Source organism: Lepisosteus platostomus, chromosome 1 (assembly GCF_059453375.1).
Source record: "Lepisosteus platostomus isolate fLepPlt1 chromosome 1, fLepPlt1.hap1, whole genome shotgun sequence".
NCBI lineage: Eukaryota > Metazoa > Chordata > Actinopteri > Semionotiformes > Lepisosteidae > Lepisosteus > Lepisosteus platostomus.
This window is the reverse complement of record NC_142611.1, coordinates 66,311,701-66,327,194: the sequence shown is the minus strand read 5'-3', so window position 1 is coordinate 66,327,194 and position 15,494 is coordinate 66,311,701. Positions and strand designations below refer to the sequence as shown.

General features: G+C 48.8%; 1 protein-coding gene across 1 annotated transcript; it reads left to right on the top strand.

Moving 5' to 3' along the window:
• Positions 1–1,980: 1,980 nt before the first annotated feature.
• Positions 1,981–14,478, top strand: igsf8 (immunoglobulin superfamily, member 8). The gene is made up of 6 exons (XM_088633669.1): positions 1,981–2,499; positions 4,930–5,304; positions 5,984–6,451; positions 8,128–8,532; positions 10,101–10,505; positions 11,582–14,478. The coding sequence occupies exons 1-6, from the start codon at positions 2,454–2,456 to the stop codon at positions 11,707–11,709; spliced, it is 1,827 nt and encodes a 608-aa protein (XP_088489795.1). The 5' UTR covers positions 1,981–2,453; the 3' UTR covers positions 11,710–14,478.
• The last annotated feature ends 1,016 nt before the right edge of the window (positions 14,479–15,494 follow it).

Here is a 15,494-nt window from a genome sequence, read left to right as displayed (position 1 = left end):
CAGGATATCAAGTCTGAGCAACGATCTAAGGCCGAACTAAGGCGCGTGACCGAAACCCCCGCGAGTCATATTTTTTCCTTCTCAAACGCTGGAGGCCTGAAGTTGCTTTCATGACACCCAGTCGTGACTGTGCTACCGCCCACATGTTCAGGAACCGACAATGAACCGAAGAAGAGCTCGAATCGAAACGGAGGTGCGGGGAACGAGAACCAGCAGGTTGTGAGACTCCACCCTCCACTCCGCCCCCCCAAAAAAACAGGTTTGGGAACCCCCGCCACAGCCTGACTAAAGAGCTCAACTTTCAGATCCATTACCAGTTCTCATGAGGTTTTACACATTCCGTGCACCTTTGTGATCGCCCTGAAAGGCATTGACCGCAGATCGTCAACTGCGCCCCTCGATAATGTGATGATTTTAAGCAAGGAAATCTGCATCTTAGTAGTTCAGGTGGGTAGCTGCGTCAGCATGCGTAGGCTGCAAAAGAACAAGTAATACGTTTATTCCATGCTGAAAAAAAAGAAGAAAGAAAACACAACGTTTCGGCCGTGCAGCCTTCTTCAGATGTGAAGTCTTCAGGTGTGAAATCTGCATCTTGCATCTTAAGACAGAACGAACCGCAGGAGAGCCAAGCCGCTGGCCTGCACGGACTGAGGACCTTCTGTTGGGCTATAAATAGGTGCACTGTAGCGATTCCTTACAGCCCATGCTGTTCCGACAGCCCGACAGCGCTTCTTTTAAGAATCGCTATGAAATTGGAACTGGACGGCGGAGCAGCCCATTTAAAACGACAAAAGAGGGATGTACATTGAGGGATGCATTGAGGAATGTAGCGTCTCTGATCCTATTCATAGTGTAAATGCAAGGAAATAAAAATATAGAGGCCGATATTATTACTATCCTACAGACGTCTGTAAAAGCAAAAATCTGATTCATTTAAAATGATGCGATTCGTAGACTTATGAAAAGATATAGCACTAACTCAGGGATTAAATGAATTTAAATGAACTCAGCACTAACGCTTTCATACTGAAAGTGTACCTGCTGAAATCGAGCGGACACTGGCAAGCGTTTCCAATACCTTCCGACACCGCAAGAGGGCGCCATAACCTAACAATTACGTCAAACGCATCATGATGAAAGCGGTTTGAATCAAGCTATTAATTTCAACAATACAAATTATTTTGATATAATCGTTTCAGACATTTCGTTTGTTATTATAGTTATCCAATATCAGTCGACACAGAGTTCCGCTTTACCTGCTTTACTGTTGTGTCTATGGTAATTATAGACGGTCATTTCAAGCCAAAGCCTAGGATGATAAGCAGGATCAATAAACTCGACCGAAATCCCCTCGAAGCACAGTTTCCAAAACTGGAAAACGAGGCTTGGCATACAGCCGAATCGATCTGATTGCATCTACGCGTCCAGGTTCAGTGTTTTGTCTTTAATATTTTCACAAAACAACACAAAACGAGCAAGGATGTAGGAACTTCGGCGGGAAGAAAGGCGGAGAATTCATGAGAGGTGTGATCCTTCCCCCCCCGCCGAAAACGTAAAATGTCACCCGGGTTTCTGTTAGCAGAGTCGTTTCCTGTGGAGTTCGAAATCCGTGGCTTTTCCGTTTCGTTACGCATTCCATAGTAAAACAGAATAAATGACAATTATCACCGCCAGGCGCACCCAGAAGTTCGGTCCTGCTGGCCGGCGAAAGGATAGTCTGAAAACTGCAGTTTGCGTGCACGATGAAATAGCAGCAACGATAATATCTACAGGGCCACCGTATCATAATTTACGCATATGATGGGCTATCTTGTTAGAATCGCAGGGGCGCAGGAAATCGATGTGTAATTTGATATTTTTCTAACTGCGGAAAAGAGGGAGCTCTAGAATGAACAGTTTGTGGACAGGGAAAAGGACGTCTCCTCGTCTCCGACGCTGTCAATAACACCAGGGAACAGCGAGGGAGGGCTTTCCTGCGCGTGTTTTTGAATGTAGTCCTGTCCACGAGGCTCACCCACGCCCAGGCCACGCCCCCAGGAGGGCGGGGCTGGCCTACATTCTGCCTCCACGCAGCTGCGGGACTCGCGCCAGTGGGGAAAGGAATAATACAAACTAGGAGGGATATCGGCTGAAATTCACTCGCGGAGCTCACTGGAGAAACACCGGACTGCTAAGGTCTCGAGCAGACGCTTGTGATGAAAGAAGTTGTTCTTCTGGCAAACATCTCGGTGGATGCGGGAAATAATAATATTAGTATTTATTTTAAACAACCGAGGTTCTCGGAAATCAAGACGTTGATCCAGTTTCAGAAGCCATTTCGCAAAGTCGTTGGGAGTTAATACTTGAAACCACTCGCCTGCTCTGCTGAACCGAGCTATGCTGGGCGGATTTCGTGCGTGAAGTGGACGTTCCATTTTTTTACCGTGGGGGTTAGCATTTTCCGTCACTCGGACATGACGCGGAGGGGAGCGGCCGCCGGGCTTGTCTGCTTATTGTGGGGTGAGTCTCGCAGCAAAGCCCGTCGGCTCCGTCTGTTACATGTAGCCCTGTGCGACCGTGTACCTGCTGTGGACAGACCCGGCGCCACCGCAGTGTGCTATGCTCTACAAATCTGTGTATATGCGGGCAGGGTGCACTAGGCTCTGACGTGGGTGGACAGACGCACATTCGTGTGCTCTAATCCGATTTGTGATTCGTGAGGCTTGTTAGGAGCGAATATTGCACGTCGACCTGTATCACGAAGGAATTTCTACACAGAGGAGTGGGTAAGAATTCCTTGCGATCATCCGCCTGTCGGTTTCCTAGGTGCGCATTGCCTGACCCGCTCTAAATGAGGGGTTCCCCACCCTAACCTGGGGACCTCACCCGGCCCGCCCCGCCCTTCCTCAAACCTGCTGGGTCCTGCTTGACCTCACTGAATCCTGTGTGGGCCTGACAGGCTGCTTGATCTGAACCTTTGCAAGTGATCCCTTTTCTAGAGCGCGGTGTCGTGGTTAAAGTACAGCCCCCCCACCTGTGGACTTGAGCGAGACCTGGCAGGTCAGGGGCTCCCCAGGAGCAGGGCTGGGTACCCCTATCTGAGTCCAGTTGCCCCTTATGATGAGAGAGCAAATCACCTGTTTGCTCTCCACTTCGGAATCGGACTTGCACTGTGATCAATACAAATACATCATTTTATCCAATTATATTCCATATAAGTGGTATATTGATTAAATTACATTGTTAATTTATCATCAGTTAAATGCATGCTAAATATAAATGGAGCGTGGGAGAGTACAGGCACCCTGCTTGTTAAATGTTTCATTCTGAACACATTACACTGAGAGGGCTCAACATATGTGTATGCTAGGTAGTTTTTGTCTGTCAAGTCTTACCAAGTTAACCTCAGTCCTGACACTGACATGATGTTGTTAGGCTCTGTCCGCATGTGTTTGTTTCTGTACCCCGAGAAAAACAATATGACAGATTTTGCGCTTGAGGAAGATACCTCTGGGAGGCTCAGTGATCAGCATTGCTGCTTCACAGCGCAGGGGTCCCGGGTTCAACTCCACACCTGCTGTCTGTATGGAGTTTGTATGTTCTCCCTGTGTTCATATGGGTTTCTTCCAGGTGCTCCGGTTTCCTCCCACAGCCCATAGACATACTGGTTGTCTTCTGGGAAAATCTGCCCTGGTGTGTGTGTGTCCTGTGATGGACTGGTGTTGCCTGCTGGGATAGGCTCCAGCTCCCCTGCGACCCTGTATTTGATCATTCGATTAGAAAATGGATGGATGGGAAAAAGACGCCCTTCTTATTCATTTCCTGCCGTTGTAATATGACTTGAGTTGGGCGTGTGCTGAAAATCTGCACTCAAAGCCAGGTTGATGCCATGGCTCCGGGTCTTGCAGGAAACTGGAAAGCACCCAGCAGGCCCTGAGTCCCCTGTTAGGTCAGGCATGATGTCCCTGCTGCCCTTCCGGAACAGCAGCTGGTTTTTCCAGTCCAGCCTGAAGCAATCAGGCTTGGGTTTTCAAGGATGACATCAGGGGGAATTTGGAACCCAGAACAGCAGAAGCAGAAGCAGAAGTAAGAAATCTGGCCGAGCTCGGCTGCGCTGTGTTTGTCAGCCCGTGACGTCATGGGGAATGGTGGGACAGTCCATGCCTGGAGAAGGAACAGCACAGCACGAGAACACACACACACACACACACACACACACACACACACACACACACACACACACACACACACACACTCTCTCTGACATAAAGAAAACAGCCCAGCTGTTTTGATTTGCATCTTCTTAAGAGTCTTGTCCTGTACCCTCCCTGTTGTAAAGTCACCTTTTCTACCTGTCAGGTGTCGCTGATCTCTGCTGGTTTGCACGGTGAAAGTCCTCTCAGCCTGCTGAGACTCTTACTCAGTCTTCTTAGGGCTCAGTGGTGATGTATGTGAAGCATGGAGAGAAAATTTGTGGCCTCAGGATATTTTATGTCTGACATGCTTGGGTATTCAAATCTGAACTCTGATTTGTTCAGGATTATTAAATATGCTTATTTAATTATTTGATACCCTTATAACTGTGTTTTACACCTACTGTAAAAGCACTTTGAGATTCTACTTTTACTATTTTTTAGAGGCTCTATATGAAATACACTTTATTATTATGCTCAGGTTAATTGGTGTTTTCTGCTCATGCTGAAATGGGATGGCCGTGTGGGTTTGGGTAATAGATTTCTTCCTTTTCCTTGATAAGTGTGGAGGGCCGTCTTTAAACAAAAAAAAAGAAAGCAGTGCTATCTACTGTAGGTATGATGGATGTCCCAGTCGCTCTTTGCTTCTCTCGGTTTGTCAGAAATTTGCTCCGATTCTGACCCCTGCAGTTCAGCGTCGTCCCCTCACGCTCTCCCTCTTCCGTGTCTCTCTCTGTGTGTGCGAGCCTGTCCACAGCGGTCTGCGAGTGTCGCCAGGTCACTCTTCCCCCCGGACCCCTGTACCGCGTAGCGGGGTTCCCGCTGTCCCTGCCCTGCTCCGTGACGGGGTACGAGGGGTCCCGCACTCAGGATTTCGAGTGGTTCCTGATCCGGGAGGACGCAGGAGGCCGTCAGATCGGCGTGATCTCCACCCGGGACAGGAGGTTCCCCTACGCCCCTTTCCAAGCGCGGGTGCGCTCCGGGGAGGTGCGCGTGGAGCGGGACAGCGGCGACAGGGTGCGGCTGGTCATCCAGAGGGTGCGGCCAGAGGACCAGGGCACATACGAGTGCTACACCCCCAGCACTGATGCCCGCTACCAAGGCAACTACAGCTCCAGCGTCCTCGTCAATGGTAACCTCCTCTACCTTACTGCTTCAGGACAGGGGAGCTTGCTGAGCCTGCCTAGTTGTTAAAAAAAATACTCCTCCACGCAGGACTGAGAACTATGGGAGGGTAGAGTACAAACCTTTCTTTCTGAACGAGAGAAAGAATTAAGATCATCCTGGCGGCGTTTTGCCGGTTCACAGCTTGATGACCCAGGGAAGGAGGATCAAGCAGCAGCAGCGTGCTGGTTGGTTTCACTCCCAGCCACTTCTCTTGTCAGACACGAGATGAGGTTTCGTCCAGCTCGGGGGCCAGTCTGCTGGCCGGAGGGAGGAGCCACTCCTTCACTCTGAGCTCCACTGTGGAGCTGATTTGTCACATGGCAGCGCAGGGGGGCGTCGCTGCAGACCTGAGTCTTCACAAGACATTTTGATTCCAAATTTAGTGGGCTCTCATATATATATATAAACAACTTGCTATTCCAGTTTGAAGGTAATTGCAGCGTGGAGTTCGACATCCTAGGTTAACCGGCAGTGCAAGGCTAGAAGGAGAGCTAGAGAGATCTTGGGGTTTAATTAACACCTCATTGAGCTTCTGTCTGCGGACTCTGTACAGTTCATCAGCCAAGCCTGTGGGTGGTGCTGTGCTGTTAAGACTGCCCTGCAGTGTCAGTCACCTCTCCCTCTCCTTGACTCTTTCTCCACAGTGATCCCCGACACGCTCCAAGTCAGCCACACCTCCTCCCGCTCCCTGAGTGGCCAGGCCCTGACCGAGGGGGCGGAGCTGCAGCTGACATGCTCCGCCTCCGTGCAGTCTCAGCAGCACACCCACGTGTCCGTCACCTTCGGCGTGCGGGGGGCGGGGGAAGGAGCCGGGGGCAGCCCGGCGGGGGGGCACAACCTCAGGGAGGTCATCTCCATCGACAAGCACCTGAGCGTGGTCCCCGGGAGGGGAGGGGATTACGAGAGGCGGTACGCGGACGGGACGGTGTCGCTGGAGAAGAGGAGCGAGGGGGGGCAGGACCAGTACGTGATGCGGATCAGCTCTGTGGTGCCCAGCGACACTGGGTCCTTCTTCTGCGAAGTGATCCAGTGGATCCAGGATCCCCAGATGACCTGGCAGAGGATTGCCCAGAGAACCCTGGAGCTGGGAAATGTCACCGTCCAGCCTTTAGGTGAGTGAGAAGAGCTACATATAGGGACAGACATTTAGCTGCATTAAAACTTCATGGGGCAGTGCGGTGGCTCTGTGGCTAAGGATCTGCACCTGTGGCTGGAAGGTTGCTGGTTCGTACCTCGCGTCTAGCAGAGGAATCCTACCCCGTTGGGCCCCCGAGCGAGGCCCTTAACCCCAACTGCTCCAGGGGCGCTGTACGATGGCTGACCCTGCGCTCTGACCCCAAGCTTCTGTCCCTGTCTGTGCGTCTCATGGAGAGCAAGTTGGGTTATGCGAAAAGACAAATTCCTAAGACAAGAAATTGTATATGGCCAACAAAGTGGTCGTATCTTATCTTACATTTCCACATGGCTTTTCATAGGGGCAAAGGATTTAATAAGTTAGCATGGGTGAGTAATAGATAGATACTCATTCCCTCTCTCCCTCACTCTCCATGGCACCTGAAGAGCTCCCCACACCACGTTGGGTCTTGTTTCTTTTCCTTTCAGCATTGAATAATCCTGTTCCTTTGCAGCCTACGCATGCTGACAGAGCTGCCTACTCGAACTTCACACACGGATAGCGCCAGGGTGCACAAAAATCTCTGTGCATGAAGTCTGGTTAAAAATTGAAATTGGTGCATTGTGCAAAACTCCCAGATCTTCATCCCTCTGTTTCATAGGCAATCTAGGCATCTTTTTATCTGGCTTTACTCCTTCTCTGCTTTCCCTTAGTGCATGGACGCTAATTAATAAATGAATGTAGAATATAGACAATGCCCAGGCTGGTTGCCATAGGGAAGATCTTGTTTCTGTGCCGTCACTGTACTGTCCCTAGTGTAAGTAGGTTTGATTTTAACTCTCGACATTAGGAAAGAGGGGGGGGTTAAGGGGTGAAGCCTCGAACCTGGTGCTCCAGATCTCCCAGCTGCAGCTGTGCTGGGTCCTGTGTTTCAGTGGCAGTATTGTTCTCCTGTGCTGTGACCTCACAGGCAGACACTCACTGTTCCTCTCGTGCTCTGTTGTCCCCATTGTTCCCCAGCTGCTGCAGTCCCCCGATTCCTTCATGTCATGTTAAGTAGTGGAAATGTGGAGTTGGACTTGGTGGTTATAAACTTTCCCAAAGGAAAGGAATCCTCTGCGATTCCCTGCCATTGCAGCATGCGGATTCAGCCACTAACTGATGTGACTGTCTGTTGATTGTTTAATTGAGCTTCATTTAATAGCAGTTATGAGGGACCAGCTGGACACGAGGCTTACAATTGAATTGGCTGGACAGGAAGTGACATCATTGCCTATCCCTGGTGTACTCACCCCAGACCGGGCTCAGCAAGGGTAGATGCCTCATGTTTACTGAGGCATCTACCCTTTTTTACTGTTTACTGCAAGAGTGAAGGATATGCAGTTTCTGTGCTCCGCTAACCTGCACTGGAAAGGTAATGAATGGAAACCAGTCTAGCAGCCAGTGGTCAGTTCTAAATAGGTCTTGGTTGGAATTCAGAGTTGGCCAGTAGTCTTCAAAGACTGTAATACTGCAGATCTTAAAAGTACTTTTTGGTTGCCATCTGATGAAGACCAAAAAATGGTAAATCAATCCCAAAACAAATTCAGATCAGTGCTGGAAAGGCCTTATGGCCTTTGAAGACCTGAAAAATCCTTTCCCGGTTTGCAACTTGATGACTCGTTCTCTCTCTAGCGGACTCCCTGACAGTGACCACCTTGCCAGAAGGGGAGGTGTCCCTCTCGGCAGGATCTCCTCTCAGCCTATCCTGTGAAGTGGGTGGGATTAGCCCATCGTCCCGCCCCTCCCTGCTCGTCCAATGGCTGCGGCGGGCAGCCGACAGGGGGGCGGAGCTGGAAGTCGCCCGCATGGGTTCCGACGGGGTGGTGACCTGGGGCGATGACGTCAGCAGGAGGGGCGGGGCCTCCCTGGAGAAGGAGGCGGAGGGGCGGTACTCTCTGCGGCTGTTTTCCGCCCACCCCGCCGATGCGGGGATCTACCGTTGTGCGGTTAGCGTCTACACCGGCCGGACGCCTGGCACGAGCAGCCCTGCGGCGAGCCAGAGGTCCAATGGGGTCACTGTCAGCCTGAGGATGAAAGGTGAGCACGATGCTCGGAGGAGTTTGTTCGCTTCGCCGTCCAGTATGTGGCACTGAGCAGTATCTAATGTTGCAGAGTGAAAGCTTGTAACAGAGGAGAGGAAGGCCAGTGGGAAGCAGCAGCAGTCCAGTTGTTTTGTTCGTGTGTCCTGAAAGGAAGAGAGAACGTAACGGTTCCCCTTCTCTTACCTGGAAAACTGAGGACTGGTGCTATCAGCACCTTGGTAAAAGAAAGTAAATGTATTCCCTGGCTTCTGTGGTTTCTTTTTTTAAACTTTTTATTTTAGAGGAACAGACAACAGAATTTTAAATACAGATGACATTACACAACAATCCTTTTACAATACACATTTTCCAATATACATCACACATGAAAATTTATTTGTTCCCTTTATATGTTACAATGATTTTACTTCTAACCGAACTATATGCATTCAAAATAAGAAAGTTACATACGTTTTTTATGATTTATGAAGAGGGGAAGAATTATGTAGATATATGTTCATACATAATTCTAGTTTCAATTATTTTGTGTCTCCACAAATTCAGTCCTTAAAGGCTTAAAGTACTTAACCCACCTAGACCAATATTTGACAAATTTGTTCATCTGTAATTTAAGTGAAAAAGTTAATTTTCCATTGTGTACATTGTGTTCGTTTAGCAATTCAATTTATTAATCATGGATTGTTGGTAAATCTGGAAGAAGCCACTTTCTTGTATTAGTCTTTTTACCTGCAGATAATTCCAAACAGATATTTGTCAGCATGACTTAAGTGAAAATCTAACTTGCCAAAATATAGAACCTCAAACGTAAAGGGTAAATTCCTTTCAAATATGTTCTCTAGGGCCCTATGTGAATCCGTCCAGAAAGGCCTCATTTTAGGACACTCCCAGATTATTTACCAGTGACTACCTTCTTGGTTTCCACACATTTTGACTTTCCCCAATATGGTATGCCTTCTGTTTCGGGGTAATAATTTAACAATATTTTTCCAACAATACTCTCTCCATAAATGTAAGTTAGTACATCTCCATTGATATTTGGCACATTTTAAACCACTCTTCATTTGAAACCTTAACTTAACACATTTATCTTTTATATACTCCACAGAATGTGATTTCTTTTCCATAAAACCTTTGTATAATCTACATATAATACCCTTACTTGATTTTGATTTATGATTTTGATTATTTTTACTTCCACATCCACAGTATCTAGTTCGTCCTTCTATATCACGGCTTCTGTGTTTTCACGTTGTTTTGTTTTGAGTCCTGATCAAAGTGTTATAATCTAAAGCTGAAACTCCCTGAGAATTAGCCTACAGCTGACAGACAAACGCAGGAGTGTTACTTTTCCCCCCAGTCAGCCATCAGGGCACACACAGACACATACACACGCTCACTCCAGCGCCAGTTGTCCTAATTGACGATCAGTTGTCCTAATCGACCATCCTTTCAGAGTGTGAGACAGGATACATGAAAGTGGAGAATGTGTGAGCTGATGCTCGTTCTTCTTGGTTAAAGCTGTCCACGAGACGATGTATCGTCATGCCCTGTTTGTCTCCGCAGAGGTGCGAGTGGAGGCAGAGGTGGGGCTCGCCCGGGGACCCCCCCTCCAGCGCGGCCACACCGTCTCGCTGCTGTGCAACGTCACCACGGTGACCTCAGGCCCCGCCCAGGTGGAGGTGCACTGGCTGATGACCAGGGAAGAAGGGGAGGGGCCGGCGGAGCCCGCTCTGGTGGCTGTGCTGGCGCACGACGGCACCTCCCGTCTCCACGGCAACAACAGTGACATCAGCGTGGACCGCCCCTTCCCCAGCTGCTACAGGCTGAGAGTCCACAAAGCAGAGGCCGAGGACCAGGGGCTGTACCAGTGCCACGTGGAGGTGTGGGGGCAGGACCCACACGGGGGCTGGTACAACACTGGGGCGCGCTCCACTTCGCAGCCTGCGCGCGTTTACATGTACGCCCGGGGTGAGTGCTCATATCGCTGTCTCTTCCTGCCAGTCAGGGGTGTCTCTGTCTGTGCCCCCCTTGTGCCTGACCTGGTCAGGCAGGCCAGTGGTTAAGGAAGAGGATCGGTCAGTCACAGTGTTGGAGGCTGACCCAGGAACCAGTGCAGAGCTGGCTGCCTAGTCTCTTAGTGTTCTCTTCTGTAAAGTGACACGACAGCACCCTCTGGATTCTTAAATTGTTTTGGGTGAAAGTCTAAAAATGTATAAAATGAATTTCATAGCTGTCTAATAAGTGTGACCAGACCTGACACAAGGGGTTCATTAAGACGACTGAAGGACAGCAGTATTTTTCAGCACGGCTGCTTGGGGAAATCTTGGCTAGAATAGACGTGTGACATACAGTAACAGAGGCTCAGACCCAGCACATCTGGGCTCCGAGTGAGCAGCTGGTCGAGCTGCTCAGGGGGCCCCGCCGATTCCTTTCTCTTGAGAAACTCCCAACCCGTTGATTGGTTTTCCATTTGAGCTCAGCGGGTCCGAGACCCACCTGTGAAGAGAGGTATTGTAGGCCGTTACTATGAGCCGTTATTTAGTTCTACATGTAAACTAGTCTTTTAAGGGGTAAGGTGGCTGAGGAAAACTGTTGCTTTGACGTATAAATTCAATGACGGGCGCTCCCTGAAAGCTTGCATTGTCATTTCACGAGGAGCTTCATTTGAATCGGCAGGCGAGGGATTTGAATGAAATGTAAATTTTCCAGGGCTGCTCCAGCCATTTGTTCAGGGGGTGAGTAGAATGTCATGCATGCAAACTTGAGCATTGCGTCCCAGCACAGCCAGCAGCAGTGTCCGGGCCTGCAGGAGTTGTTCTGAGCACCTGGGGGAATTGGTGTTATTCAGAGAGGCGGGGTGGGGTGCGTTCTTCTGGGCCGGGTGCCTCTGTGCCCTTCTCACTCCCCAGCTGCAGCTGTGCAGGCAGCTGGATGGATGCCCGTGTCATTGCTCTCTGTTCCCCATGATCCATACAAGAATGCGGCAGCCGTCCCACACTTGTCCCGCGCGTCTCGGGCTAATCCGCATCTTCTTCCTTCTGCAGCCGGCGACTTGCTCCTCATCCCTTTCGTGGTGGGCGTGTCCTCGGCCCTCTTGGTGGGCGTCGGCATCGTCGCCTCGGTGACCTGCTGCTTCCTGAACCGATTGGCTAAGCAGCGCCGCAAAACCTAGCAGGAGAACAGATGACATTGGCTGGGGAGAGGCAGGGCAGAGTCGGCACCCTTTGGAACGGCAGCCAGCGTTTTCAAGGCATTCTGCTCTGCCGTGAAGGAATCCCAAGGAATTCTCCAGCATTTCAGTGGCAGTTTGCCCTCCAATTCTGGAATCTGAAGGAATTCTCAAGCATTTGCACTCCGATTCAGGAATCCGAATGTATTCTCCAGCATTTTCATGGCAGCTTGCACTACGTTTTAAGGGATCTGAAGGTCTTCTGAGGAATTCTCTGGCATTTGTCCTGTTTTGCTCTTTGCATTTTGCTCTCCAGTGAAGGAATCCAAAGCACTTACAAATTCCCTGACTGGGCCAATGACTGAGCTCAGGTAACCCACAGCAGCCAGGCACGTGGAAGGACAGTCAGATGCTTGTCCACTAGTCTGTCACGCTTGTCCACACTGTAGCTGGACAGAGGGACAGTCCCTATAGCGCACGGGACACAAATCCGCCCAGAAACGTTTTCACTTTGGAATCGTGCTCCTTCCTGTCACTCTCCAGTCTTCGAGTTCAGCACGTACAGGGTCACCGCGCACTCCGAAACGAGAGACGTGATGACGTTACTGGTGCACCTCCGTCCCCGCTCCCCGCCCCAGAGGATGAACCACTGTAGAAACTGTGGTTTTTCTTTTCAAAACCGAAACGATCCGATTTTTAGTTCTGTGCTTTTTTTTTTGAACAGATACGTATCGCGTCTTTCACTCGAGGAGGAAGGCCACCTTCCTCAGCCTGCACTTCCCGTGTGACTGTTTACAGGGCCCCAAAGGCACTACGAACCTCTAAATATTGTTGGACGAACAAATGGGATGTTGCAGCCATTGAAGCTAGTGCAGGAAGGTTTCAGTTGTCTGTAGTAGAAATGTCCGCTTTCGTAAGGAAGTTCTAGGCCGGCTCTTCCCCTTGCTGGTCTCCGTTGTCGGCTGGTTCTCGTTCCACCTGAGCCTGCAGTTGCTCCATTCAGCTGATTCGCTTGGTTGGAACGTTGCTTGTTTTCAGCTCTTGCACTGCTGCTATTCTGACCAATGTGTTCTGTAGGCGGCCAGTCTCAGTGCTAGACTGATTTTGTTTTAAAACAAAAGTCTTGACTTCTAAGTTATAAATGTGTGTAGGTCATTAAGACCTCGGCTTGTAACTGGTGTTTTCTAAGAGTTTGTAAAGGTGGAGAGAAGGAGTGGCCAGTTCTGACTCTTCCAGTCCAGGCAATTCCAGGGACTTTGGTTCCTTTAATTCATTTAATTACTGAATTGATCCTGAATTGCTTGATTGACTTGAGTGCTGAAATTCAGTTTGACTGGTCTTTGGTCATTTCACCTGTCATTTAAGTCATTAAAATGAGATAATTATTTGGGTAAGCGGTCAGGTCACCTTTTTTAGGTCTTAATCGGTTTCTGATTAAAACGAACCTGTAAAATAATGTTCCCTCACTACTAAGTCACGGAACTCTTAACTGGTTAACTGGTTTTCCAAGCTTACAGGCATTGAGGGGTTAGAGTCCCCAATAAAACTTGGTTGTCCTCCAGGACAAGGAGGGGGGATTCCTGTTGAATATATCACAGGAATTGACCATGGCAGGTATGGACACATTTGAAGGATATAGCAGTGGAATTCAGAGAACAGCAGTGCATGCTTTAAGACTTAAAACAAGCAAGGCTGAAGGCTGTCTTGAGAATACACTTATCACAATAAACAGAACATTCCTTCAGGACAATAATTTAAAAAAGACTGAAAGCTCCCTTAAAAGCATCCTTGCTTTGAAAAAAGTAATGAGTGATATTGTTTACACAGTATGAATACATACACAGATGCCATGTGTAATCCTTTAATCTACTACCCCTGAAGCCTGAAATACTGAGCACAGCTAAAAGCCACTTGCTAGCCAGTGACCCAGCCAGCTTGGGTCTTGTGATTCCAGAAACTGTCAAAACAGTTCTGTGATCCAAAGGTCATGCCTTTCAATGGTGTGTCTAGCACAGAAACACACTACAGCCTGATTTCCTTGAGGCCAGCAGGTTTTATTCCTGAAGTCTTTTAAGACGATGGCATTAATGCTGTGAATTTAACAGTGGCTTTCCAAACCTCAGCCCCCTCTTGGCTAGGTTTTAAATGGCAGGGTTTAATTAAATTGAACACCTTTATTAAAACTGCATGCCTTCTATTTTTTGCCCTTTCAGTTACTGGCAGTGCACACATGTATTTCATTTTTCTATGCTTGTGATGTTGATGTTTGTGAGCTTAGAGCATTGAGTTTCATATGGAGAGCTGTTGACAGGGGCTAGCCTTAACATCTGTGTGAACTGAATCATTTCACTGGACATGCAGAGCTCTGACTACATGCAGTAAATGTAGACATTTCCTTTGATCTTATTGTACATCTTCAGAGTAGCTGTTACCCCCGCAGTTTTCAGAATTGTTTTTAGAGTGTTTCTGTTGGAAATTGGCTGGTCCTCCATGGGGGGTTCATTAGCCAATGCAACTGAATTTAAAGAACATTTTATTTTAATGGTATCTATAAAACACAGGTCTATGAAGTTGACATGATGCTGCCGGTGAAAATATGTGGTTTCTTTATTTTTACAGCACTGTTTAGTGATGAATTGTGTGTTTTTTTAAATTTGTAAACGTTTTTTTAAATTACAAAAACTTGTTCAGTTTTTTTTTTTCCCATTGTTGTCATTCATTGTTTGCAAATGTTGAGAAATCGGAATAAAATCCTGTTGGAAGAAAATATGATCTGTTGTCAGATGTCTAGTCTTTCCCCTGTTTTCCTCCGAATGCTGCTTGGTGTTTAATGATCCTGTGTGCATGTCTTGGTTACCGGGTTACACCTCAGGCGTCAGCTGCCTGAAAGCTGCAGTGTCTTCTGGGCTTTGAGTCAGCTGAGCTCAGAGTGATTTAATTTGATCAATGAGGTGCTTAATTAGGATACAGTTACTTGCTCCGCAGATCTCTGCTCACTGACTTGTTTGTTTTAAGCCACAGGTGTGTAACTCCAGTTCTCGAGGGGCAGAGTCCAGTAGCTTTGCTTGGTCTAGATCTCCTTCCACTCATTTATTTTGAAACCGATTTACCCAGTACAGGTTTTGGGGGAGCAAGGCAGGATACACCCTGGACAGGACACCAGTCCATAGCAGGTCAGACACACACACCCCACCGGAGGCCAACTCTCCCGGTAGCCAGTTAGCCTACCAGTATGCCTTTAGACTGGAGGAAACCAGAGCACCTGCTGGAAACCCACATGAACATGGGGAGACCATAGAGACTCCACACAGAACGCATCCCAGCTTCAGAATTGAACCCAGGGCCCCAGTACTGAGAGTCAACAATGCTAGCCACTGCGCCACCTAAAGCCTTTGAAAAGTGTGAAACTTGTTCCATTCTGCTAATGAGTGCAAACCAGCAGGTGGTGCAACCCCCCAGGACTGGAGTTGTCCAGCCCTGTTAAGAGGGTACCTGTAAAATTCCCCGGTGATCGGGGTTTCAGATCCCTGTTGTAGCAAATGGAAAAGAGGCTAGGGAGTCAAAACCGTTGGAGACTGACTCAGTGGCTGAAATGGAGGTAGTTATTGTAACGCTTACGGCCGATAGGCACTGTGTAAGAGCCGGCGTACCAGAGCAGGTGACGTCACCGCCCTTCCCCGTGATAGCAGGACTACAGCTACTGGGCTGTAGAGAGATCTCTCTTTGGCTCACCGGGCTGGGTCCCTGCAGAATGACGCGGGAGTCCCGGGTTCGAGCCCCCGACGGTG

What these genes read in the sequence shown, in the direction of transcription:
- igsf8 (XM_088633669.1), top strand. Translation starts at nt 2,454, where the DNA reads ATGACGCGGAGGGGAGCGGCCGCCGGGCTTGTCTGCTTATTGTGGG. An exon ending in TGTCACCGTCCAGCCTTTAG is followed by an intron (nt 6,452 to 8,127) that starts GTGAGTGAGAAG and finishes TTCTCTCTCTAG; the next exon opens with CGGACTCCCTGACAGTGACC. An exon ending in CGTTTACATGTACGCCCGGG is followed by an intron (nt 10,506 to 11,581) that starts GTGAGTGCTCAT and finishes TTCCTTCTGCAG; the next exon opens with CCGGCGACTTGCTCCTCATC.